At 53.3% G+C, this 23,003-nt stretch overlaps 2 protein-coding genes across 4 annotated transcripts; one reads left to right on the top strand and one right to left on the bottom strand.

Moving 5' to 3' along the window:
* Nucleotides 1–802: 802 nt before the first annotated feature.
* EEF2KMT (eukaryotic elongation factor 2 lysine methyltransferase) lies at nt 803–10,862 on the top strand. Of its 2 annotated transcripts, XM_084764460.1 has the most exons (8): nt 803–1,043; nt 3,841–3,903; nt 5,807–5,887; nt 7,135–7,236; nt 7,548–7,681; nt 7,764–8,029; nt 9,032–9,175; nt 10,543–10,862. In XM_084764460.1, exons 1-8 carry the CDS (start codon nt 948–950, stop codon nt 10,677–10,679), a joined length of 1,023 nt encoding a protein of 340 aa, XP_084620586.1. In that variant the 5' UTR covers nt 803–947; the 3' UTR covers nt 10,680–10,862. The 2 variants fall into 2 exon arrangements, with proteins under 2 accessions (XP_084620586.1, XP_084620585.1); XM_084764459.1 differs by lacking the exon at nt 5,807–5,887 and having other exon boundaries at nt 888–1,043.
* Nucleotides 10,700–22,755, bottom strand: ALG1 (ALG1 chitobiosyldiphosphodolichol beta-mannosyltransferase). Of its 2 annotated transcripts, XM_084764457.1 has the most exons (13): nt 22,497–22,754; nt 21,142–21,219; nt 20,901–21,004; nt 19,730–19,878; nt 17,831–17,920; nt 17,395–17,505; nt 16,646–16,767; nt 16,474–16,512; nt 16,186–16,245; nt 15,288–15,398; nt 13,114–13,228; nt 12,104–12,179; nt 10,700–11,361 (listed from the first exon to the last, which is right to left on the bottom strand). In XM_084764457.1, exons 1-13 carry the CDS (start codon nt 22,702–22,704, stop codon nt 11,230–11,232), a joined length of 1,395 nt encoding a protein of 464 aa, XP_084620583.1. In that variant the 5' UTR covers nt 22,705–22,754; the 3' UTR covers nt 10,700–11,229. The 2 variants fall into 2 exon arrangements, with proteins under 2 accessions (XP_084620583.1, XP_084620584.1); XM_084764458.1 differs by lacking the exon at nt 16,474–16,512 and having other exon boundaries at nt 22,497–22,755.
* Between the last annotated feature and the right edge of the window lie 248 nt (nt 22,756–23,003).

Raw genomic sequence — 23,003 nt, 5'->3', positions numbered from 1 at the left:
TTGAGGCCCCCAGGCCCTGGAAGGCAGAGACTAAACCGGCTTTATCCCATTGCTGCAGCCCCTGGTCTTGTCAGTGCCAATCACACAGGAGGTGCTTATTAAGAATTAGGTAATGTTGGGTTGCAGACCCAAAGGCTGGAGTAGACTGAGAATGCCCTTCCTGGAGGGCCCCAGAGTGTGGTGCTGATGGAGAAGGTGTTGATAAGGCCGCCCACCCCAACTGCACAGCCAGTGGACCAAGATTAAGTTGGCCTAGGTGGACACGAACCCCGCTCCGCCTGGAGGACCAAAACTCCCGGCGTGAGACCCGCTCCGGGTGCAGCCTGCAACGCTGCGCCTTGGCCCACCCGACCCCGCCTCGCACTAGGCCACAACCTTGCCTACGGGCTGGCCACCAGCTGTGGTGAAGGATCCCAGGACTGAGCATCTCGTCCTAACACCTGGTTCAGGTTAGGCCCCGCCTACCTCAGCCACGAGGCAGGTAGGAAGACCCACCTTAGCCCCGCCTCCGGGCAGAGCTGAGCCCGCCCCCAGATCAGCCAAAGGACCTCTCTCTAAGCTCCGCCCCATCTCAGCCTCAGCCCCGCCCATGCGCACCTCGAGCCCGCCTTCCAGCCTCTAAACTCCACCCCCAGTTCCGGTCCAGGACCGCCTTCTGGGCCCCGCCTCCAGACTGCCAGCTCCAGCTCCGCCAACCTTAGAACGCGTCCCCGCAGCCCGACACCGGCTCTTCCTAAGCGTTGCCTCTCAGGACGCTCTACCGGGCAGTTTACACTCCGCCTTTGCCCCTGCCCACCGTTCTCTCCGCCTCCAAGGCGCCTCATTGCCCCGCCTCCTGGGCCGGAACATTGACTAGCCCCGCCCACAGCTTGCCGCCTATTTGCCCCGCCTCCTCAGTCTCAGGCAGCGCTTCCGCCCGTTTCCATGAATTCTGGCCCCGCCCCGCGATGGCGCCTGAGGACCACGAGGGGGCCACGTCTCTGCTGCAGAGTTTCGAGCGCCGCTTCCTGGCGGCTCGCGCGCTGCCCTCCTTTCCCTGGCAGGTGGGCGGCGGGCGCGTGGTGGGTTTCGGGGTCTAGCACCGCGGGCGGCGGGGCCGGGCGGCTCCGGCCGCCTTTGCTCACCGCTGGACCGGGGGAGGCAGGCGGGACCCTTCTCTGGCAGGAGTTGGCGTGGTTGCTAACTGGGCTGGATTATTTTAGCGACTTTTAAGCCAGCGATCGGTCATTTTGGCGACTGCAGAACAGCTTTGAAAACTAAACGTCTTCAGACGGCAGAAGCCGCGCTCTCCGGAAAACGAGGCCAAGTCCGCATCCGAAGGGCAGGCAGCCTTCAGAACGGTCTTGGAGGGAGTTCAGACCGAAAAGAGGATATAGGTACCCACTCAGTGTCAAGTGTAATAGTTCACTTGCAGTGCTAAATACTTTCCCAGGGTCGCCCACCGTGCAGGGTTCTGGGCTCTGCTGTCACGCCATTTGACCAGGAGTTTAAGAAGGAAAGGATCAACTCTGGCCAGGTAGACCAGCTTCCTGCTTAGAATCCTAGTTCAAACCGGTATGTGCTGCGGGAACTTATGCAGGTGGCTACATTTCTGTGTTATCATTTCTAATTAGTACAGCGAAGGATACAAAGATACCGGTCTCTTGCTACCCAACAGCTGGGCTGTTTTTCCTTTGCCCAGCTAGAGCTCATAGGTACACAAGAAGTTACCGTAGCGCTGATCTCTGGTGGCAGTGTTTTCCTGTGCCAGCTGTGTGCACGCAGGAGTAGCAATGGCAGGTTCCTTGCATACGGAGCCCTTGATCCTAATGAACCTCCGGAGTTCTTTGGACATTTTGGCTGCCAGCTTCCCAGAAGGCCTAGGTATTGGATTTCCTCAGCCCTTACAAATATACAGCTTTTATGCAGGCCTTGGAACTGGAGATTCCTTAGCTTGTGACCATAGCCGGCTGCCTGGCTGCTTTTACAGTTCTGCCAGCCACTGTCGAGCCGCCCCAGCCACTGCTGCTCCACTGTTTCTGTGTCTGCTTTCTCCATGTTACCAGCTCAGCTTGCACTACTAAAGTAGCCAAGAAGAGATCGTTCTCGGGAGGTAGCACGGGGAAGGTTTCTTGCAGTCCACTCCCTTCTAGCGCCTTAGCTGCAGGTTATGTTGGTGTTTGAACCAATCACAGCCATCCTTCCGCTAGGCCACCAGGGGGCGTGCTCCCCGTCTGTCCCACAAGGAAAGGAGTGCAGAGTACTATAGTGTGCACCCAGATTTGTGATGGCAAAAAGTCTGGTACAAAGTGTTTCAAGCAGCCCTGGCTGAAGCTGTACCTTCAGGAGCCATGACAGTCAGCTGTGGTTGCCTAAAGGTGTTTATGGAGTGTTCAGACAGCCAGAGTTGACAAAAGCTGTCTGATGGACAGTCCGTTTGCTAAAGGCAGCCAGGACAGGAAGGGAGAGTCCAACAGCTCCAAATTAGGGAGTCACATTGCCCCACTCCCAAACTGTTGCTTTTGTGTAGGAAAGTGAGCGTAAGAGTGCTCACACCACCGGGCGTGGTGACGCACGCCTTTAATCCCAGCACTCCAGAGGCAGAGGCAGGCGGATCACTGAGTTCGAGGCTAGCCTGGTCTACAAAGCGAGTCCAGGACAGCCAAGGCTACACAGAGAGACCCTCTCTCGGGGGAGAAAAAAAAAGAGTCCTCACACCAAGAACCTAAAGACTTTATGATGAACAACTAGTTGTGGATTGAACAGCCTTAGTGCTGCTGCTGCTCCTTGAGAGAGACTCCTCCACTATCTCACTTTGTTGACTCCCACCTGACTGTGGAAGTGCACTGAGTGTTGCCTAGCAGTTACTGGCAACTAAATATTTACTGAATGCAGTCCATGAGCCGCACACCAGGGCACATTTGAGACCAGCCCTGCTCAGGCGTGAGACAATAAACAAGCAAAAAACACCAGGCAAAACCATGTATGGGAGCTCATGCCTGTAGTCTCAGCTTGGCGTGCTGAAGCAGGAGGATCTGGGTTAGAGGCTGGCCCTGTGGGTTAGAGGCTGACCCTGTGGGTTAGAGGCTGACCCTGTGGGTTAGAGGCTGGCCCCAGCTACAGGGTGAGTCCCGAGTAAAAGAAGAAACAAGGAAGCGGCAGTAGAGTCATCAAAGGCCTCCCTAAAAAGATGGCGTTTGACCTGCTGCCTGAGCCCTAAAGCAGTCGGCCATAGGATGATGGTGATGGAGAACAGGAAGCAAAGGTCTTGTGATAGAGACATGGCTGCGATGGTTAAGGGCAGCGGAGGAGCTGGTGTGGCCGTAGTGGCATGGGGAGGAATGAGACAGAGTAGCTGAGGTCAGAAAGGGTCAAGGCAGGTCTCAGAGGACCTGTTAGGACACACTGAGGTGCTCCGAAGACATGAAGTCCCATACCTGCCCTGACAGGAGCTGGAGCTGTAGTCCCTGTGAGAAAGCTGGCGTGGCCCGGTGTGGCACCGCTTTAGGTGATGGGTCCCAGGCCTTTATGCTATAACTGATTCTTAGCTTACCAGCTCAGTCCCAAAGTCACTGTGACCCTGTGGCTGCCGAGCAGCTACTTCTGATGTGAATTGGGAGTTAGTGTTCTCATACTCAGCCACGCATGGCCTGTGACATCAGACTGAGTTCCTCTCTGGTGGCTTCCACATCAGATTGGTTCCAAGTCCTTGGGCGGAGATCACTGATGCTCTTGACCAGAATATTCCACAGCAGTGTAATGTGGATGAGGAAATGCCCCTAGGATTTATGTTTCTCTCTCTCTCTCTCTCTCTCTCTCTCTCTCTCTCTCTCTCTCTCTCTCTCTCTCTCCCTGGAGCAGAGCCTAGAAGAGAAACTAAGGGAGCCCTCGGGTTCTGAGCTGCTGCTGGCTATTCTTCAGAAGGTAAGAGCCCCAGCATCCTCAGTGAGCAGAGCCAAGGCTCACCTGTATCCTTTTCAAACACCAGCATCCAGAGAACAAAAATACAGCACTTGTGCTGGCACTGCACATGCACGTCATCACCTCAGACAGCTCCGGCTGTTGCTTTCTAATGGATGAAGAAGATATTCGAGTAGGCAGTTGCACAAGATGAGGGAAGCTAGGGGAGGTCTTTTTTTTTTTTTAAGACTATATCTTTGTGGAGAGCTACTGTGCTATTTTTTTCTAGATGACTTTAATTTTTGGTTTCTTTGGGTTTTATTTTGTTTTGTTTTAATATGTGTGTGGGTGTTTTGCCTGCATGTGTGTCTGTGAAACACATGCATACAGTGTCCTTGGAGACCAGAAAAAGGGTATCAGATACCCTGGGGCTGGAGTTCTAGATAGTTGTGAGCTACCACATGGGTCCCCTGGAAGACCAGAGCCAGAGCTCTTAACCACCCAGCATCTCTCCTCCCTACCTGCCCTGGGAAGTCCTGAACCACAGACACTAGCAGGTGACAGATGACTGCTTCCAGCCTTTGTCGGTTGCATTGACATGTTCTTCTCTGCATGTAAGGCAAAAGTAAGGAATCCCATCTTGCCTGCTCAGAGTTGAAGGCAGCGGTGGGGTTTGGTCTCAGTGGTGAATGAGCCTGTGGGAAGAGGCCTCCTGAATCTAGGGCAGACACACCACCTTGTCCTGTGGTGATCCGAGAAAACTGTAGTCTTCCTCCCCAGAAGGAATCACCGGAGGAGCGTGTTTGCATACAAATTCAGGAGAGCCACGGTTGCCCCCAGCTTCCCAGCCTACCCTAGGAGCCCAGACCAGGAATTCTTTCTAAAACAGAGCCAATTTAAAGTCAACCTGAGCAATACTGGGAGACCTTGTATCGGAAAGGTAGATAAAGGGGTAAAGAGGAGGCAGGCAGGCTTTGTCTTACAGACAGGCCTCCATGGGTGATTAGAGCCCTTATGAAGAGCCCAGGAGGGACTAGAGCTTTGATTCTCAACATGGGACACCTAAGACCATTGGATGATACAGATATTTACATTACTGTCCACAACAGTCATAAAAGGAGTTATGAAATAGCAACGAGAATAATTTTATGTTCAGGGGTCACCACAACATGAGGAACTATATTAAGGAGTTGCAGCATTAGGGTAGTGGAGAACACACTGCCTTAAGGGGGTCCTGTGGCCTCCCAAGGCAGCGAGCTACACGTCCTTCAAGACTCATCCCCACCACCTGCTTCCTGCTGGTCCTGACCTCCTTTCAGAACTGCCAGGCCAGAGCCACCTGGGAGCTACCCACACTGTCTCCCTCACTGGAGACCCTGCCCCTCACTTCTGGAGGCTTCCACCGAGGCATCAGGCAGAGCCTTTGCTCTTCTGTAATTTGCCTGTTCAACCTCATCTCCAACCCTCCTCACCACTTAGGCCCATAAGCCAGGACAGGCCTCTGGTAGGTCTGGTTCCCGCCACTGGGCCCCCACCTGCTCCATGAAGCCAGATACCCCAATTTCATCCTCACAGCAGACTGGTATCCTTCCCACCTGCCACCCTGGGTGGGCAAGAAAGAGCTCAGGTTCCTACCCAGAGCTATGCGCTACGTGGAAATGTTTTAGGGAAAGATCTTAAAACTTAACCTGGCAGTGGCAGCACATACCCATAATCCTAAGACAGGACGATTGCAAATTTGACACCATCTGGGCTGTCTAGCAAGAACATCTCAAGAAGACGCCATCTTGCAAATGCCCAGGGCACACACCCTGTTGTCCCTGCACATCTTTGTGAGGACATCATTTCCCCCTTGCGTTGTGTGAAGCTTCTAGGACAGTAAGGGCAGGTCTCTGTAGCAGCCTCCTTCCTGTCTTCTGATGTCTAGACTGTGAAACACCCTGTGTGTGTGCAGCACCTGCCGTCTGTGAGGTACGCCCGCTGCTTCCTCTCGAAGCTCATCAAAAAGGTCAGTGATGGGCAGTGGCTGCCGGGGCCAGGCCACAGAAGGGGACGCAGTCCCAGAGCGCTGCCAGGCTCCAGCAGCCCCACCGCCCTGCCATTTGCTTGCTCTGTAAGGCCTGGGTCAGAGCTTCCTTGCAGGGGACTAATGGTACAATATGAGGGCAGGACAGGGGAGAGAGGCCAGGGCTCTCAGCAGCAGTCTCTCCTCCTAAACTCAGGCTGTCCTTCTCACCACACATCCCTGCCACTAAATGAAGAATACTTCCTCCTCTTCCTCCTCCTCCTGCTCCTGCTCCTGCTCCTGCTCCCATCCTAACACCCATTTCATAGCTGGCCCACGCACCCCTGCTGGAAGTCCTTTCCCAACTAGTTCCTTGTTACTCTCTCCACTGGGCTGCTGACCAGGACCTGCCCAACCGCTGCAAGACACCTCTGGAGGACAGGTCCAGACCTGCTCCATGCCGCTGTTGGCAGCCATGGAGAGCAGAAGCTGGCCGGCTGCCATCAGCCCCTGAAGCCAGCAGCTGCGCACCAGGCTCAGCACAGGTGTAACCCTTGCTTCTGGCCCCGGGCTCAGCACCCCAGTGCCTCTGTAGGCACTGGCAGCACCAAAAGAAACAGCTGTGAGGCCTGGTGAAGCCCTGCTGCAGTGCCTCCAAGAGGCAGCTCACATGAGCACATGGTCTAAGGTCAGCAGCACCTCTGAGGCAGCGTGGCTCTCCTGGACTCTGTCTGCCGCCCTAGGCCTTGCCTGCTTCAACCCTCTCCACACCTCTTCTTGAGGCACTCTACCAGTGCACTTTTAATTTGGTTCATTTTAATTCTAAATTGTTCGTATGCTAGCTTACCTCCCACTCCAAATTTTCCCCTCTAAATCCTGTAAAAGTCAGGCTGGGCTGGGTGTGGTGGCACACACCTTTAATCCCAGCACTCGGGAGGCAGAGGTGGGTGGATCAATGTGAGTTCGAGGGCAGCCTGGTCTACAAATTGAGTCCAGGACAGCCAAGGCTACACAGAGAGACCCTGTCTCGAAAAGCCAAAAAAACAACAAAAAAAAAAGTCAGGCTGGATCATGGCTCATCAGTACAGTGCCGGCCTAGCACACACAAGGTCCTGGCCTCCATCCCCAGCACCGTGAGTGGTGAGAAAGCCACCCAGTCCTGTTCACAGAGCAGACAGAAGCAAGGGACAGAGTGGTTACATACACGGGTCACTGTGACCTCTCACTTGCGGCTCACTATCTCTTCCCAGCATGAGGCTGTGCCCACGGAGCCCTTGGATGCACTGTACGAGGCGCTGGCAGAGGTCCTGATGGCCAAAGAGTCCACGCAGTGCCACCGGAGCTATTTGCTGGTATGAGACATGCATGTTGTGTTGTGCCTACCCTCACCCCACCACACACACTCTCATCTCGGTGATTGGGTCATTTAAAAAGTATTAGATGAAGGGGACCACACAGCACAGGACCCGAGGTTGGCTCTCTTCACTCAGCACAGTATCCTTGAGATCCCCCATATTGCTGGGCGTACCAAGTTTGTTCCTTCCCATTGTTGAGCGCTTTCCAGTGTAGACACGCCACGTTCTGCTCAGCCACTCACTTGCTGTGGCTTAGGTCCCACCAGTCACTCTGATCGCTCTGTTCATTCTCCTCCCTGTCCCTGCAGCCTTCGGGAGACTCAGTCACACTCTCCGAGAGCACAGCCATCGTGTCCCATGGCACCACAGGCTTGCTTACATGGGACGCTGCTCTCTACCTGGCGGAGTGGGCCATCGGGAACCCAGCAGCCTTCGCTGGCAGGTGATCTTGGGGCACAGGGCAGGGCACTAAGGCAGGTTGGCGCTGGTGCAGTTGTGAACACAGGTCCCTGCCTTCCACTCAGGACTGTCCTGGAGCTAGGCAGTGGAGCTGGCCTCACAGGCCTGGCCATCTGCAAGGCGTGCCACCCCAGAGCGTTCGTCTTCAGCGACTGTCACGGCCGAGTGCTTGAGCAGCTCCGTGGAAATGTGCTCCTCAATGGCTTCTCCTTAGAGCCGCATACTCCCACTCACCCGGGCAGCCCTAAGGTGACAGTGGCCGAGCTGGACTGGGACAAAGTGACAGCCTCTCAGCTCTCCGCCTTCCAGGCAGATGTTGTCATTGCAGCAGGTAATGCCCCAGCAGCAGCACTCACTCAGGCAGCAAGAAGCAGTGGGCACTGCAGGCAGGGACCAGCAGGGCTCCGAAGAGACCCAGTGATGCCACAGCCCACACTCCAGAGCCTCAGGTCCTCCGTGGAGACAGCTGCTCTCGCTGTTGTTGCTGTCTATAAACAACCAGTTGTCCCCAGAAGACTCAAGATAAGCAGGACAGGTGCCAGGGCGGCGTACTAGCCTGGCCTGGAATACCTCGCCTCAGCCACCCTGAGGCCGCTCATTTCCCTCTGGTCCTATAATGAACCCTAGAAGAGCCCCACCCACCACTAGGACTGTTCCCTCTGTTGCTAGGAACAGCCACCCTGTGTCTATAGGTGAGGTAGACTGGCCGTGCAGCCTGTGCTCCTCCCAGGGCCACATTCAGCTTCTTGACCATCTTGGGTCATGTTTATATGGGGTGGCAGGGCCTTGAGTGGCCCCACCACACTGCCCATGCTGGCTCCATGCAGATGTGCTCATTATGCCATATGGCCTTGGCTATCCCCACCAGTACATCTGGGCCAGAGGTCCCTGTCCTGTGTCCTTCAGAGATGACAACAAACAAACAAAAAAACCCACTAGCCTCTTATGATACAGAACGGAGTCTCTGAGAGAAAGCAGTGTGTCTCCCTGGGCCACCAAAGAGCTTTGCTCCCAAGCACAACAGAGGTCGCCTGACCATAGCATATCCCACACTGCAGCTGACACATAAGTCCTCCCCATAAAGCCCAAAGCTAGGCTAGGATCTGCTCTACTAAGCAGCTTCTAAGTGAGGACGGGGCACAGAACTGATGTTACCACGAGGGGGGGGGGGTCCACTGTAGAGGTCCTTAGACATCCTTCCTCTGGGGCAACCTAGGGCATCTTCCTGTGGGCCAGCACATATCCTAACAGCACCGCCGCTCCCAGGCCCTCACCCTCGCTCTGGCTGTAGATGTGATAGGAGGCCCTTTCAGTAACAGCCTTTCCATCCTAGATGTGCTGTACTGTGGGGAGGTGACGCTGTCACTGGTCAGAGTGCTGAAGATGCTCACCGACTGCCAGAGGACCACTCCTGACGTCTATGTGGCCTATACCATCCGCAGCCACGACACGGGCAAGCTGTTTGTCACAGAGCTGGGTCAGTTCCCGACCCGTGGGTCACCAGTCTGTCCCATGGAGGGCTTAAAAACTGGGCTGACACTGGCCTTGCCCCTCAGCATCCTTCTCTGTTCTGTGGTGACATTCACCTGAGACACAGCCTAGTCTGCAGAGACAAAGAGCAGCCATTGTTTGAGCACTCTGCAACTAAAAGCGAAGCTAGGGGGATTTTAGAAAAGGGTAAGGACCCCACCGTGTGGAGAGCACCACTGTGAGCCTTGCCTTCCTCCAGCCTGACACTCACCAGCACCTGGGATGGGTGTCCTGTCAGCGCACCTCCCCTATGAAGACACTAAACGCTCAGACTGAGGGCCACAGCCAAGCCACACCCCACCCACCCAAACCCATCTCCATAGCCCCTGCACGCCAGCCAAGGCACTCATACCGCTGCAGTGTGGCACTATCCTGGCCAAAGCCTCCCCAGCAGCTGTGCACTCGCCTGCCAGTGTCTAAGGACAGACAGACACACCAATTTCCCCCTATCAGAAGCCACTGGACAGAGCAGAGGGCCTTGCCTGTCGTTTGGATGCACATGCACAACCCTCTCCAAGAGGCAGAATACCAGAGCAGCCAGCCTGTGCCTGATTTCAGTAATTACCTTTATGGGGACCAGGGCACTTAGCCAGTGGTAGAATACTGCCCTACTATGTGCAAGGCTGGATTCCATCCATAAGATTTTTTTTAAAAGTTACAGCTAGGAGGAATTTGTAGACTGCGTGCCAGCCTGTCTTTGTTATGCTCAGGTGGTGGGTTATACAGCCTTGTGTACTTTTTTCCCCCTGTGCTACTGTTCTTTAAACTACTAGCTTTATTTGTAACATAAGTGTAATAAAGAAATCATCTTGGCTCACACTACTTGCAAACCCCATGAAGCCAAGCAGCTGTAGCTGGATCATAGCTCCTCTTACTTGTGCCAACTGACAGCATAGACAGATGCAGAGTGGCAGGGCACCCCAGTGGGCTTGGTAGGACAGGTGGCCACCCCTGTTGCTGCCTTGCCCTCAGGATGGACAGAGATCAGTATGCAGAAGTGCTCACTGAACAAACGTGAAGACCTAAGTTTGAATCCTTAGCATCTGTGGCCACAAGCACTTGTAATTCTAGAGCTGCTGTGGGCAGACACAGGAGTATTACTGGGGCCTAAGGTAATAAAATGGTAGAACAGAACCTCTGCTGTCCTTTAGACTGAGCATGGCCACACGCACACCCACGTAGGGCATCTACATGGCCTGGAAGGCTGTGGTCCAAGCGAATCAGCTTGGATGCACACCTGTCAACAGCCCTGCACTGACAGACTGACTTCCTGTCCTCGCCACTGCCCTCCTGAGATCTCTGTACTCTGTCTAGACCGCGCCGGGATCTCCTGGGAAGAGGTGCCCCCTCACGCCAGCAAACTGTTCCCTTATGAAGAGCACTCAGCCGTCGTAATCCTGAAGCTTGTGCTGAACGGTCACCATGGTGTTCGAAGGCGACTGGAAAAATGAGACCACTGTCATGAGAAGAGTCCATGGGGAAAAGTTTTTGTTGAGCAGGAATGTGAAATAACAAACCACAAATGTACAGTAAGCACAAGCTTTGCATGCTGGTGCCTGTCCTCAGCAGCTCGTCTGCGGTGGACACAGGCTCAGGGCAAGCACTTCCATTGTACAAATAAAAACATAAATCTATCAAGTATGACTGTCCTGCCAGGCAGCTCAGGCCTTGCTCAGCCCAGTGAACAGGACACCCTAGAGCGCACAGCCGACCAGCAGAGCCAGAACACAAGGAATGTGAGGGTCCAGAGACAAACACCCAGGGACTGAGACGTTGACAGAGTCACCAGAAATGACAACAGTGTTCAGTATAGAAGAGAAGAGCTTCTCAGGCACGGGAGGAAGCAGCTGCCAGGTCACTCATTTCCCAGATGTCACCCACTGCTGTCCTTAGGCTTCTGACCACTAGGGGACACTCAAAAGCCCTGGCTAGAAAGAGTGGGCACAGGATGGATGGAGCCTGTGGCAGCATTCCCTAAGATGGGGCCTCTGAGTCTGGAGGTCATCTGTGAGTGAGCAAAGGGAACACAGTCCGCTGCCAGCTCTCATCCCAACGCAGCTGCTCGGAGTCCTGGAGTTTCTTGCGGAACTGGCTTAACTTTCCAGCAGGGTCAGGAAACTTTGAAAAAAGCATCTACAGGAAAAAGAAAGCTGAAACTTAGGTCCTTGTTCATGTCCAGCAGCACCCCTCCCCTCACTAGACACTTGAGGGATGTCTCCACAGCCCTGCCCTGGAGAATGGCCGGCCTCCACCTGCTGTCCTCTTCCCACCCCCACCCCCACCCCACCCCCCGCCCTCCATCCTCAACACACTCCTGCAAATGCAGTTAAAGATGGAAGCCATGGCAGCTTTGCCTTTAATGTATCTGTTAGACACCAGCAAGCTGCAGCCTTCAGTCCAAGTCTTACCCACCTGGCCTTGTAAATAAAGTTTTATTGGAACTCAGCCTATCCTCACATTTCCACGATTGCATTCCCACCCATACCAGGATGGAGTTGCAGAGTTCTCACAAGGACTTAAGGACAGGGACCAGTACAGAACAAGCCCCTTGTCAGAAATGAGAGGATGTAAGTTTTATAGACACACCCTCTGCAGAAGCTCCCTTGCCCCCATCCTCCTTAAAGGGCAGCACGGCTCCCATCTTTACTGGAGTATGGGCTCATCAGGTAGCAAGGTATGTCTAATTGTGCTGACTTTTCCAGCCCCTGGCAGTGTAAGTGACTGGCCCAAAGGCTACCTTCAAGACCTCTGCTCCCTCCCCCTACCTTTCCTCTTCACCCCAGAGTCCCACTACAGCTGTCCCCACATGGGAACAGGGGGCTGGCTCAATGGCAGGCTTCAGACTCCCAATCCCCACAGGGAGGAGGCCCCCTACCTGCAGCTGAGCTGCCAGCTCCTCGGCATCCTTGAAGACCAGGCCGTTCTCCCCATGTTGTACGAGCTCATGCAGACTGCAGAGAGAACAAGGGACTTCAGACCCCCTCAGGTGACACTGCCACCAAGAATGGCAGGTTGGCCTCAGTGTCCTGAGATGAGGTACTTGGACAGAAAAGCCTACAAGAACTCATGTCAAAACCATCCCTGTGCCAAGGTGGTTGCTGTGTTTTTTTCTCCACTCCAGCCTGAGAGCTGGGGTCCCAACAAGCCTGTATTTGGCACCACACATTAAGCGTAGCTTTTCAGAGTCGCTGGGAGGTTGGACCCTGACAAGCCCTGACCTTGACTCACACAAGTTTCACATCCTGAACTTCCCACCCAGAGGCTGCAGCCTCCATGCTCACATCCGCTCTGGCCAGGGAAAGTTGAGCCCAGAACTGCACTGGTGTGGACAACCCCATCCAATTATGAGAGCTCGGCCACAGATTAGTGATGTAATCGGGGCAACTGCAGGTGACTGGCCCCTTCCCTTCTCACAGCATGGGCCTGAGAAGAATGCTAACCTGAGCCAGCTCCAGCTAACCCCTTGCATATCCACAGATGCCCACGTCCCGTATGTAAACTGCTGTATTTGCATATGACCCACATGAACCCTATGCTAGGCTTCACATCCTCTCTAGATGACATCTAATACCCATCAGTGGCACAGGGATAAGAAGAAAGCCAAGTGTTGACATCGACACACTCTTGCTAGAATTTTTCCCCTAGACAGGAACTCATATAGCTGGTTTCAAGCTCAGGGAAGCTCTTGCTTCTGCCTCCCGACTGCAGGCGTGTACTGCTATCTGCAACATCCTAACTACGTTTTGCAGCTAGGTGACTGGCATGGCGTGGACGCACCACGGTGTGGAGGCGTCAAGCTGACTGAAGTTCACTAGGGCTCAGTGGAACCACAGGCCCCGGCTGGCCATCTAGAATGTGCCCCTGAGGCTTGGTGTCCGCTCCTACCACTTGAAGTTCACGGCACACACGGGCAAGCAGCACCCAAACATGTCCACCACCTTCATGGGCAGGTCCAGACCACTGGAAGACGTGTGCAGACAGACACCCAGGTCCGCTGACCCTGCAGAGACAGTCAAATCAGGACACTAAGACATGTTCTCCTAGGCCTATGCAGCGAGCCCTAGGCAAGGAGTGGAAATCCTAAGACTGTCCCCAAACATAAATGGCATAAGCTGACCAAGGAGCCAGGCAGTCTAACCAGAGGCAGAAGCATGGCTGACCACTGTGTCCTCTCTCACAGTGCCTAATGATCAAAGTTTGTTTTTAACTTTTATTGATTCATTGTTTCCCCTTAGCCATCACTCGTTTTTCTTTTTAATTTAGTCCCTTTACAGCCTGATCCCAGCCCCCTCCTCCCTCTCCTCCCAGTCCTAGCCCCACCCCTCCACCTCCTTCTCAGGAAAGTGGGAGCCCCCAGGGTACCAACCCACCCTGGCACCTCTCCCAGACAGCTAGGGGAAAGGGGTCCAAAGGCAGGCAACAGAGAGCCTCTACTCCCATTGTTAGGGAACCCACATGACCACCAAGCTGAACATCTGCTGCTACATATGTGTAGGGGGTCTAAGTCCCCATAATTCATTTTCAAAGAGAAAATTCCCAGGTAGTCACTGTGATCAGTGGTTTCTGGCTATGGCTGTGGTTCCTGTGGCTTTGTCAGGAACACTACCCAGTGACCACTTAAAAATGACCCACGCCTTTAGTCCCAGCACTTGGGAGCAGAGGCAGGTGGATCACTGAGTTCGAAGCCAGCCTGGTATAGAGTGAGTTCCAGGACAGCCAGGGCTACACGGAGAAACCCTGTCTCCAAAAAAACAAAACAAATATCTACAGAAGGGTTGGCAAGATTGGCTTAGCAGGTGAAGGTGCTTGCTGCCAAGCCTGACAACCTGAGGTCCACTCCTGCACCCATAGTGGAAGCGAGAGCCAACACCTCTCTGTCCTCTGATGGCCACATACTTGCTATGGCACAAATGTGTCATCCCCCATCTACCCTCCCCCATCCCCACACACAGTAAATGAATGAATGACTAGATAAAGTGGCAATTTTGTTATATGTATTTACTGGAATAATCTTTGTTTGTTTGTTTGTTTGAAACAGGGTTTCTGTGTGTAGCCTTGACTGTCCTGGACTCGCTTTGTAAACCAGACTACCTCAAACTCACATAGATCCTCCTGCCTCTGTCTCCGAGTGCTGGGATTACAGGCGTGTGCCACCCAGAATAACTTTTTTTTTTAAGATTTCTTTATTTATTATGTATACAATATCCTGCCTGCAAGCCAGAAGAGGATACCAGATCTTATTATAGATGGTTGTGAGCCACCATGTGGTTGCTGGGAATTGAACTTATGACCTTTGGAAGAGCAGTCAGTGCTCTTAACCTCTGAGCCATCCCTCCAGCCCCAGAATAACTTTTAAAAGAACTCAAGATTTAAAGTGTAGGGTGGGAGGCTGGAGAAATCACTCAGAGGTTAAGAGCACTGACTGTTCTTCCAAAGGTCCTGAGTTCAATTCCCAGCAACCACACGGTGACTCACAACCATCTATAATGAGGTCTGGTGCCCTCTGCTGGCCTACCAGTGTATATGCAGACAAAGCACTGTATATATAATCAATCAATCAATCTAAAAAAAGTGTGGGGTGGGCAACCGTGCGGTGGTGGTACAGGCCTTTAATCCCAGCACTCAGGAGGCAGGCAGATCTCTATGAGTTCAAGGCCAGCCTCATCTACAGAGTCTCTGTCTCAGAAAATAAAGACCTGAAACAAGGGGGAAAAAAAAAATCAAACCAAATCTATTATAAATCCAGCAAAAATCAGGTATCAGCTAGATGGAGTGGCATACTCATGCAAGCCCAGTAGTGAGGAGGCTGAGACAGGAGGATTGTACCAGCTGGAGGCCAGCCTGAACTGTATCGTGAAACCTTACTCAAAGAGAGAAAAGAAGGGGAGTGGGGGGGGGTAGGAGGGCGAACTCCAGATACGGTGGCTCTTGCCTGTGATCCCAGCACTCTGGCCTGAGGCAGGAGACTGCTGCAAACTCAAGGCTACCCTGGATCCTGTCTCAAAGATTAGTAACATCCTCTGTCTGCCTTCTGTCCTCCTCATGGAACCTGCCCTCACCTAGAAGCAGCGGGTAGTCCTCAGCCTCGAGCCATGGGGTGCAGAGCTGGACATGACGAAAGTGCTTCTGGCTGATGAGGTGACGGTAGTGTTCTCTGAGAGGCCCCTTCCCTTCACAGAGAAGAAAAGTCACTACCGCGGTCACTCCCATCACTGCTGGTAACCAGGTCCTGCTACTCCAACTAGCACTTGACAACCTTTTCCCAGGACCACACCCACCAGTGGCCCCATCAGGCCCTGGCATGCCATGGTCAGGACACGGAGCACACCCCTGCCAGCTGGCACAGCTGGTCTAGTAAAAATGCTGGGGCGCCAGCAAGATGGACACAGCATCTCCACATGCAGCAAGTGTCAGAGACTATCCTTAGCATGCCAGGGTCCCCACAGGGTCCCATGGAAACCTGGCTGCAGGGAGCAGAGGAGGTGGCTGCCTAGCCCTGTGACTGAACAGAGGACTCACTACTTCAAAACTACAGAAGCTGGAAATCCACTGGGAAAGGGGAGAGTTCAGTCTAAATCACACTCTTGAGTCCTTTCTTGAGCCCCAGGCTCCCTGTCTATCAGGGGGATGTAGAAACACTACCCTGAGGGCCTGGTGGCACAGGCCTGTCCCAGCTCAAGGCCTGCGTGGATACAGGGTGGGTTCGAGGCCAGTCTGGACAACATGTCAGACCCTGTCTCTACCCATAGAAAAATAAAAGACAGCTGGAGTGCAGCTGGGTGGGAGGGCACTTGCCTAGCATGGGCAAGACCCTGGGAGGAAGAGAGAAACTTCCTGGAGAATTGACGTTATGATTAACAAGACAGTGTCCTGCAGAGGTGTCCTGTAAGGCCACGCGCCCGGGCTTCCACCACCCTCCACCCGTCTAAAAGGAGGACACGGGGCTCCCAACAGTACCTGTTATCACACAGACTAGGGAAGGAAGGCTGTCTTCAACGAGTGTTAGCTGCTCAAACTCTGTTTAAAAAAGACATTAAAAACAAGGAAAAATAAGATGGTAAGTGAAATGGGGAGGCTGCTCACCAGGGGGCTGCTAGTCTCAAAACACTCAGTGACTGTGCCCTCCCCTACTGGCCCACCCTTGACACCAGGGGCAGACCACATGGCAGGCTGCGACAAAAGGCCAGGTGAGTGCCAAGCAGCAGCCCCCTCACAAGCTGAGCTGCTGATGCACCACACACCTACTTTCTAGTGCCCCCAGCAGGATGGAGAAGTCCTCGTCCTCTACAGGGAAAGAAGAGAGAGGAGGGGTCACTGCCTCCCATCCTCCCGCCCTCCTCATACAGCCATCCCTGGATCCCAGAGCAAGCTAGGCACACAGGCTGGGCACACCCCAGGTGCTGGGGGGCAGGCAGACCTGTCCAGCTAGTACTGCTCACGAGCAGTGCTGGCCGCCCATGCAGATGTCTCACCACCCCGCTCTGACAGTCCTTCTCAGTGAAGGCCGATCTCTCTATGTTGGGGTCCGAGGGCTCTGAGCTGAAAAAAACAAACAAACAAACAAAGAGATGAAATACTAGACATCGTGCACAGGCTCCCAGCCATGTTGGCACCCTACTGACCTCATAGATCCTGGTTATTGGCACAGAGTTACAGGAACAACACCCACTCCACCACTCAGTGTCACCTCCACAGGCTCCCCACTCCAGTGAGGGTGTACTGACCCACCTCCTAGCAGCCACGCTCAGTACTCAAGAGCATACAGCAGGCACGGGCAGAGCTGTAACAGGTACCTTCTCTGCCCACTGAGACACCCAGGGGACACTTAGGTGCCCTGCCCCACAAGAACCCACTGGCAGCAGGACAAGGCTTTGTGGACCACAGGCTGTAGTGAAACCCAGGTCCACTCCTGCAATTTGGGAGCAGCCACTGCTTTTAAGGTAAGATAAGGACTTGCTATGTAACCCAGGCTAGCCTCAGACTTAACAATCCTCCTGCCTCAGCCTCTCAAGCGCAAGGGGCTTCCAGCAGCTACCAACAACACAGAGGCGAATGCGTGGGCCGTATTCCAGCACTAGGTGGCAGGCTACAGCCTTATTCTGCTGCCTCAGGAGGAGACCCACTGGGCTGCAGGAGGCCAGCACAGCAGACAGAAGGAAGACATACCAGCTCTGGAAAGGAGAGTACGTGTGGCTCAGCCTCAGGAAGAGCTCGTGCTGCAGGGCCAGGGGCGTCTCCTTAAAGAAAGATGCTGGCTTGTCGTAGACAGTCACAGCCCTGATGTGAGATGGCAGTGGGCAGAGGTAAAAAAAAAAAAAACAAAAAAAACTTAAGCAAGAGGACACAGCAAGATCCTAAAAAGCAAGGGGGCTTGAGGAAATCCAAGAGACAAGAAACTTAAGAATTCCTTAGAGTTGGTGCAGATATTTAGCCCCAAATGCCCTAGGCCACACAGCCATGAGGGAAAGAAGCCTGCTGCCTCCTCCTTGGCTTCTTTACACCAGTAACCATCTCCCAGGGCCTGAGGACTTAAACACAGAGCAGAGCAGGTGCTGCAGCTCTCATCGCACATGGGCTGAAGGGCATCCCGGGCCCTGCATACCTGACACGCCAGTTCTCTGCCAGGTCCTCCCGCATTGCACTGGTCACACACAGGTTCAAGTGGGACAGGCGCCCAAAGAACTTCTCGTACCTACAAAATGTCCTGGGGAATTAGCACAGAACCTGGGATGAGCCTAGATGCCACCCCAACCTCCATGTGGTGGAAAAGAACTGGGACCCGCTGAACCTGTCAGAATGGGGCCCTGAGTTACCCTTTCAACCTTTCCTTTCCTCTCACTGTTCAGCTTACACACAGTTACTGTAAAAGGAAACAATGCCCACAAACCTAGTCTCATGCAACAGAAGAGAAACCCAGTGAGGGTCCCTTAACCAAGTCTCAGCCATCCTGGACCTTCGGGCTGCAGCTCTCCCTCACTGTGGTAACTGGTGAGGCTTCATCCCAAGAGGGCGAGCAAAAGGGAGAGTAAGTCAGGGTTCCTAAGCTACAGGCTGGAACATGGCCCAGCAAGCTCAAGGCCCAGGTTCCACCTCTAGGGCTAAAAAATGGGGCATGGTTGTGTATGTCTATCCAAATCCTCAGGAGGAAAAGGCAGGAGGATCACAAGTTCAAGGTCATCCTGTAATAATCAGGGAGTTTGAGGCCAGCCTATGATAGATACTATCGTGTGTGTGTGTGTGTGTGTGTGTGTGTGTGTGTGTGTGAGTGAACAAGCAGGAATGTAGCTCAGTTGGTACAGTACTTGCTCATAATGCATCAAAGTCCTGGGTTCCGTCCCCCAGCACATCATAAAAAAAGCGTGGCAGTACACACCTGTTACCCCAGCACTTGAGAGGTAGATCAAAACCACCCTACAATAAATGAGACTCAAAAAAACAAATTTAGGGCCTGAGAAATAGCTCAGCACTGGCTGCTCTTTCACAGGACCAGGGCTCAATTCCCTACACCCACAAGGCTGCTCACAACCACCTATAAATCTAACCCCAGGGGATCTGATGCCGTCTTCTGTCCTCCACAGGTACCAGACAAACACATGGTACACAAACATGCAAAACATCCATATACAAAATAATGTGTTTGTTCGTTGAGACAGGGTTTCTCTGTGTAGCCAGGCTGGCCTTGAAACTCAAGAGATTTACCTGCCTCTCCCTCCCAAGCACTGGAATTAAAGGCATGCACCACCACTACCACCCAGCTGTTTTAAGTAATTTTTAAAAAGAAAAATAAACCAGAAAAAAAATAATTACAAAAAATACATAAAAGTAGGGCAGGGTGTAGTAGCACACACCTTAAATCCCAGCACCCAGGAGGCAGAGGCAGGTAGATCTCTGTGAGTTCAAGGCCAACCTGGTCTTCAGAGGGAGTTCCAGGACAGCGCAAGGCTTCCCAGAGACACCTTGTCTCAAGAGGAAAAAAAAAAAGTATGATTGTTAAACTGAGTGTGGTGTATTGTGCCTGAGATTCCAAAGTGTAAGCAGCTGAGGCTGGAGGATGGCCATAAGTTCAAAGCCAGTGTGGGCAACAGAGTGAGAAAGAGCATAGCTACCACTATAGTACCGCAGCCTCTTCTTCCCTCCAGGTACGGAGAAGGCTCTGGGATGGAACCCCTGGGGCTGAGTCCTGACCTGCGGCCTGTGCAGCCAGGGGCAGCGTCACTCTCAGTCCTAATTTGTACAGTGGACTTTAACTAGGGATGATGGAGACAGAGTGGGAGACACAGGGCCTGGCCTGGAGGCTGGCACGAAGCTGTTCCTCTGTGAGTCAGGGGCTGCCTGGTGTGCTGGTCCCACAAACAACGAATCCCGGCAGGGAGAGGTCGCAGCCAGCTGACCCCAGGGCAGCCAGGGTCAGAGTGGAGCCAAGGGGCCTGCTGCCCCATGCCCTTCTCTCGCCCCCACCCACCCTAATGAGGACTCAGGGGAAGCGCCCAGACCCTCTCACCACTTGGCCAGCAGCACAATGGGGTGCCGGGGCCCATGTACCAAGCCCATGATGGAGTAGCCGTAGTTGTGCCAGTCGATGACCAGTTTGCTCCCGCAAACACAGCACACAAACCAGCAGACGGCAATGGCAGGCAGAGCTGGGGGGTTCTAGGAAAGAGAGACTTGGAGGCAGTGGAGGAAGCAGAGACCAGGGCCCACACAGCAAAGAGACCACGATCTACGAGGCTCTCATCAGCCAATGGGCAGAAGGAAGACACCCATCATCAGAACAAAACAAAAAAGAGAGTAAGAAGTTAAAAAGAAACCAAACTACCTAAGCTGGAAACCCCAAAATCATCAACACCGGAGAGCACTTGAGTTAAGGCGATTTGCCACACAAGCCTGAGGACCAGAAGAAGGTGCTGGGTCCCCTGGAACCTGAGTTACAGACAGTCGTAAGTGCCTATTGTAGATGCTGGGAACTGAACCCGGGTCCTCTGCAAGAACGACCAGCACGTACTGAGCCATTCTCCCACAACCTCTACACTCACAATTATTAGTTTTTCCAATATTATTGTATTTATCATTTGTCAGTCCCATGATTGTGCATTTTGATCACTCCCCCACTACCCTTTCTTGGCCTCCTCCCAACCTTTCAATAATTCCCTTGTCTCCCTTTTTCTTCCCAACTACTCTCTCTCCTATATCCCTCTCCTCTCCCCCTTAGTGACTAAGTTTAATTAGAGTTGCTTTTGCTTATATAAACACAGGTGTGGGTTTGTTTGGTTTCTTTTACTGGAGAATGGACAATTTATTAGTGGATACACTGGGGAAGAAAAATGACCCCCACCCCCAACAACCATCAACAGCTCTTCAGCTGGGGATGGCATCCTTATGAATTCCTCCCCTACCCAGGCTAGAATGTTGGCAGACTGGATCTTGTGTTGGTCTTGGACAGGTAAGCCACAGAAGTTGCAAGTTCATGAGGGCAACAGCCCTCCTCATGATTTTTATACTTTATGCACACAGAAGTAGTCGATATATTTAATAATAATGTGTGCATTATGTGTATGGACTGGAAATCAAATCCAGGACCTCACTGAGCCATAACCCAATGTGTGCGTTTTAAAAGGCCCGTAAGTGAATGCTACCAGGGGTTCTCACGGAAGGAGGCAGCAGCTAACACATACCTGGAGGAAGACGTAGGCCGCAGGGTCTGTGCACATCAACTTCCACAGCAAGTACACTGCCTGAAATACAACTTTGACACCATACTGGAAAATCCGGGGCCCGGCTGCAAGTCAGAAAACACCCATCTCTACAAAGTAGCTCTTGGCAGTCTACTAGTCCCCTCGTCTCCCCAAAACACAAACACCTCTCCGGCCCACCGACCAACCCCCCAGTCGGGAACCTGGATTCGCCTGGTCCTACCTCCCAGACTCTGCAGCTCTGTCAACTTCACAATCTGAATCCTATTACTCTGCAGGAGCTCGTCCCGAGGCTTGGAGTCTGCAAATGCAAATGTGCAGGCATCAGGGACCAGAAGCAGACATCAAAGTTACAGCCAGCTGGGCATGTACATCTGATATTCCAGTGCATGGAAGGATAAGGTGTTCGACCTCAGCACGTGCTACAAAGAAAACTCCTGTCTCAAATAAACAAGGTGGAAAGAGATAACACTTATCAAACCCTCTCTGGCCCCCAGTGGCCAGAATGGAAAATGAGGTCACTTTGTGTTCTTCTACTAGAATGCCCTTCAAAGGCATTCATCATATCCACTTTTTTTTTTAAAGATTTATTTATAATTATGTATACAGTGCTCTGCCTGCATGTACACCTGAAGGCCAGAAGAGGGCACCAGATCACATTATAGATGGTTGTGAGCCACCATACGGTTGCTGGGAATTGAACTCAGGACCTCTAGGAGAGCAGTCAGTGCCCTTAACCATTGAGCCATCTCTCCAGCCCCTATATCCACCTTCTTTAACTTGATGATTGGCACGCAATAGGGACTCAATTCAATTGATGACAAGTAGACTCCTGGATGTCAGAGACAGCGTCAGTCCTGGGACAGCACTCCTCACAGGGACCAATAAAAGCTATCCCACTTTCCCTTAGATGGAGCTGGGCCACCCCCTAAATTAGCAGATACAATTTGAGATGCCCAGCATGTGTCCGAGATAGCTATGAATGCCCCCTGGAGAATAATGGTAGATTTCATATCGCCGTGTCAAAAGGCTGGTCACCTGCGGAGCTTAGTGGTGCACACCTTTAATCCCAGCACTCTAAAGGCAAAGGCGAGTGGATCTCTGTGAGTTCAAGGCACTCTGGTCTACATAGTGTGATCCAGACCAGCTAGAAGCTGCATAGCGAGACGGAACCCCTGCAAAAATCATCAACATGGGTCCTAATGAGGGAGTGGACACCTTGCGGAACAAGAGAGACAGCCCCAGCTAGAAAAGCTCTGCGGCCGGATGGAGAAGCATATTGCCTGTCATGACACTCAGCGACAAAGGCAGCACGACAGGAAGTAGTGACCGGCACTGAGGTCTCACGCCCGGGTTCCAGCACAACCTAAGAGAATTCAGTGAGACCTTACAACCGATCTCTCTGTAGTCCTCCCGTCTGGCAAACTGCGGCTGACGCGGTCGGCTGTCAGACACCAGAAAGCAGCGGTGCAGACCAGGACAGGCAGGAGAGGGGCACAGCCGCTGCCGCCTCTGGCCTCAGAGCCGGGAGAGCCAAAGCTCCCGGGTGAGCCTCCCTCCCAGGTCCCCGCCACTCACTGTAGAACCCCAGCAGCGTCACGGAGAAGCCGCTCTGGGCCAGTGACAGCGCGTGGTACTGCATGCGGGGGCTGCGGCCCACGTCTCCCAGCACCACGACGACTACGTGCCGGGCCCTAGCCGCCTGCCGCGCACGCTTCCACAAGCCCAGCAGCAGCACCCGCAGCAGCAGCGACAGAGCCAGCAGCGCCACGTAGGACGCCGCCATCTTGGCCGGCCGGGGCCGGGCACGTGACCAGCAAGCCTCACAGTGCGCAGCCGCAGACCCTAGGGTGCTGAAGCGGCTACAGTAAAATAGGAGGCGGGGCCTTGAAGAAGGCGAGGTCCAGAAGATGGGGGCGTGGTCTGAACTGAGGGGCGGGGCCTGGAAAGGATCAGCGCCCTTGAGGAATTGCTTAGGAGTCTAAGAATTAGTAAGACATAGCCATGTCAAGTTACCTGAACTGTGTTTTTCCCTTATGAAAGTGAACTCGTACTTTTATTGGAGTCTAAGAACTTCTTTTTCGG

This window comes from Acomys minous, assembly GCF_964271855.1.
Source record: "Acomys minous genome assembly, chromosome: 16".
NCBI lineage: Eukaryota > Metazoa > Chordata > Mammalia > Rodentia > Muridae > Acomys > Acomys minous.
Note: the sequence above shows the minus strand (reverse complement) of the source record. Positions and strands in the feature narration are given on the sequence as shown.

Excerpts from the sequence above, each read along its gene's own strand:
- EEF2KMT (XM_084764460.1), top strand. The coding sequence starts at position 948 with ATGGCGCCTGAGGACCACGAGGGGGCCACGTCTCTGCTGCAGAGTTTC. Across the intron at positions 1,044-3,840 it reads TGCCCTCCTTTCCCTGGCAG|AGCCTAGAAGAGAAACTAAG; the intron begins GTGGGCGGCGGG and ends TCCCTGGAGCAG. Across the intron at positions 7,237-7,547 it reads GCCACCGGAGCTATTTGCTG|CCTTCGGGAGACTCAGTCAC; the intron begins GTATGAGACATG and ends CTGTCCCTGCAG.
- ALG1 (XM_084764457.1), bottom strand. The coding sequence starts at position 22,704 with ATGGCGGCGTCCTACGTGGCGCTGCTGGCTCTGTCGCTGCTGCTGCGG. Across the intron at positions 16,246-16,473 it reads CCTGCTGGGGGCACTAGAAA|AGTTTGAGCAGCTAACACTC; the intron begins GTAGGTGTGTGG and ends TTTTTTAAACAG. Across the intron at positions 13,229-15,287 it reads GGACTACCCGCTGCTTCTAG|GGTCAGCGGACCTGGGTGTC; the intron begins GTGAGGGCAGGT and ends CTGTCTCTGCAG.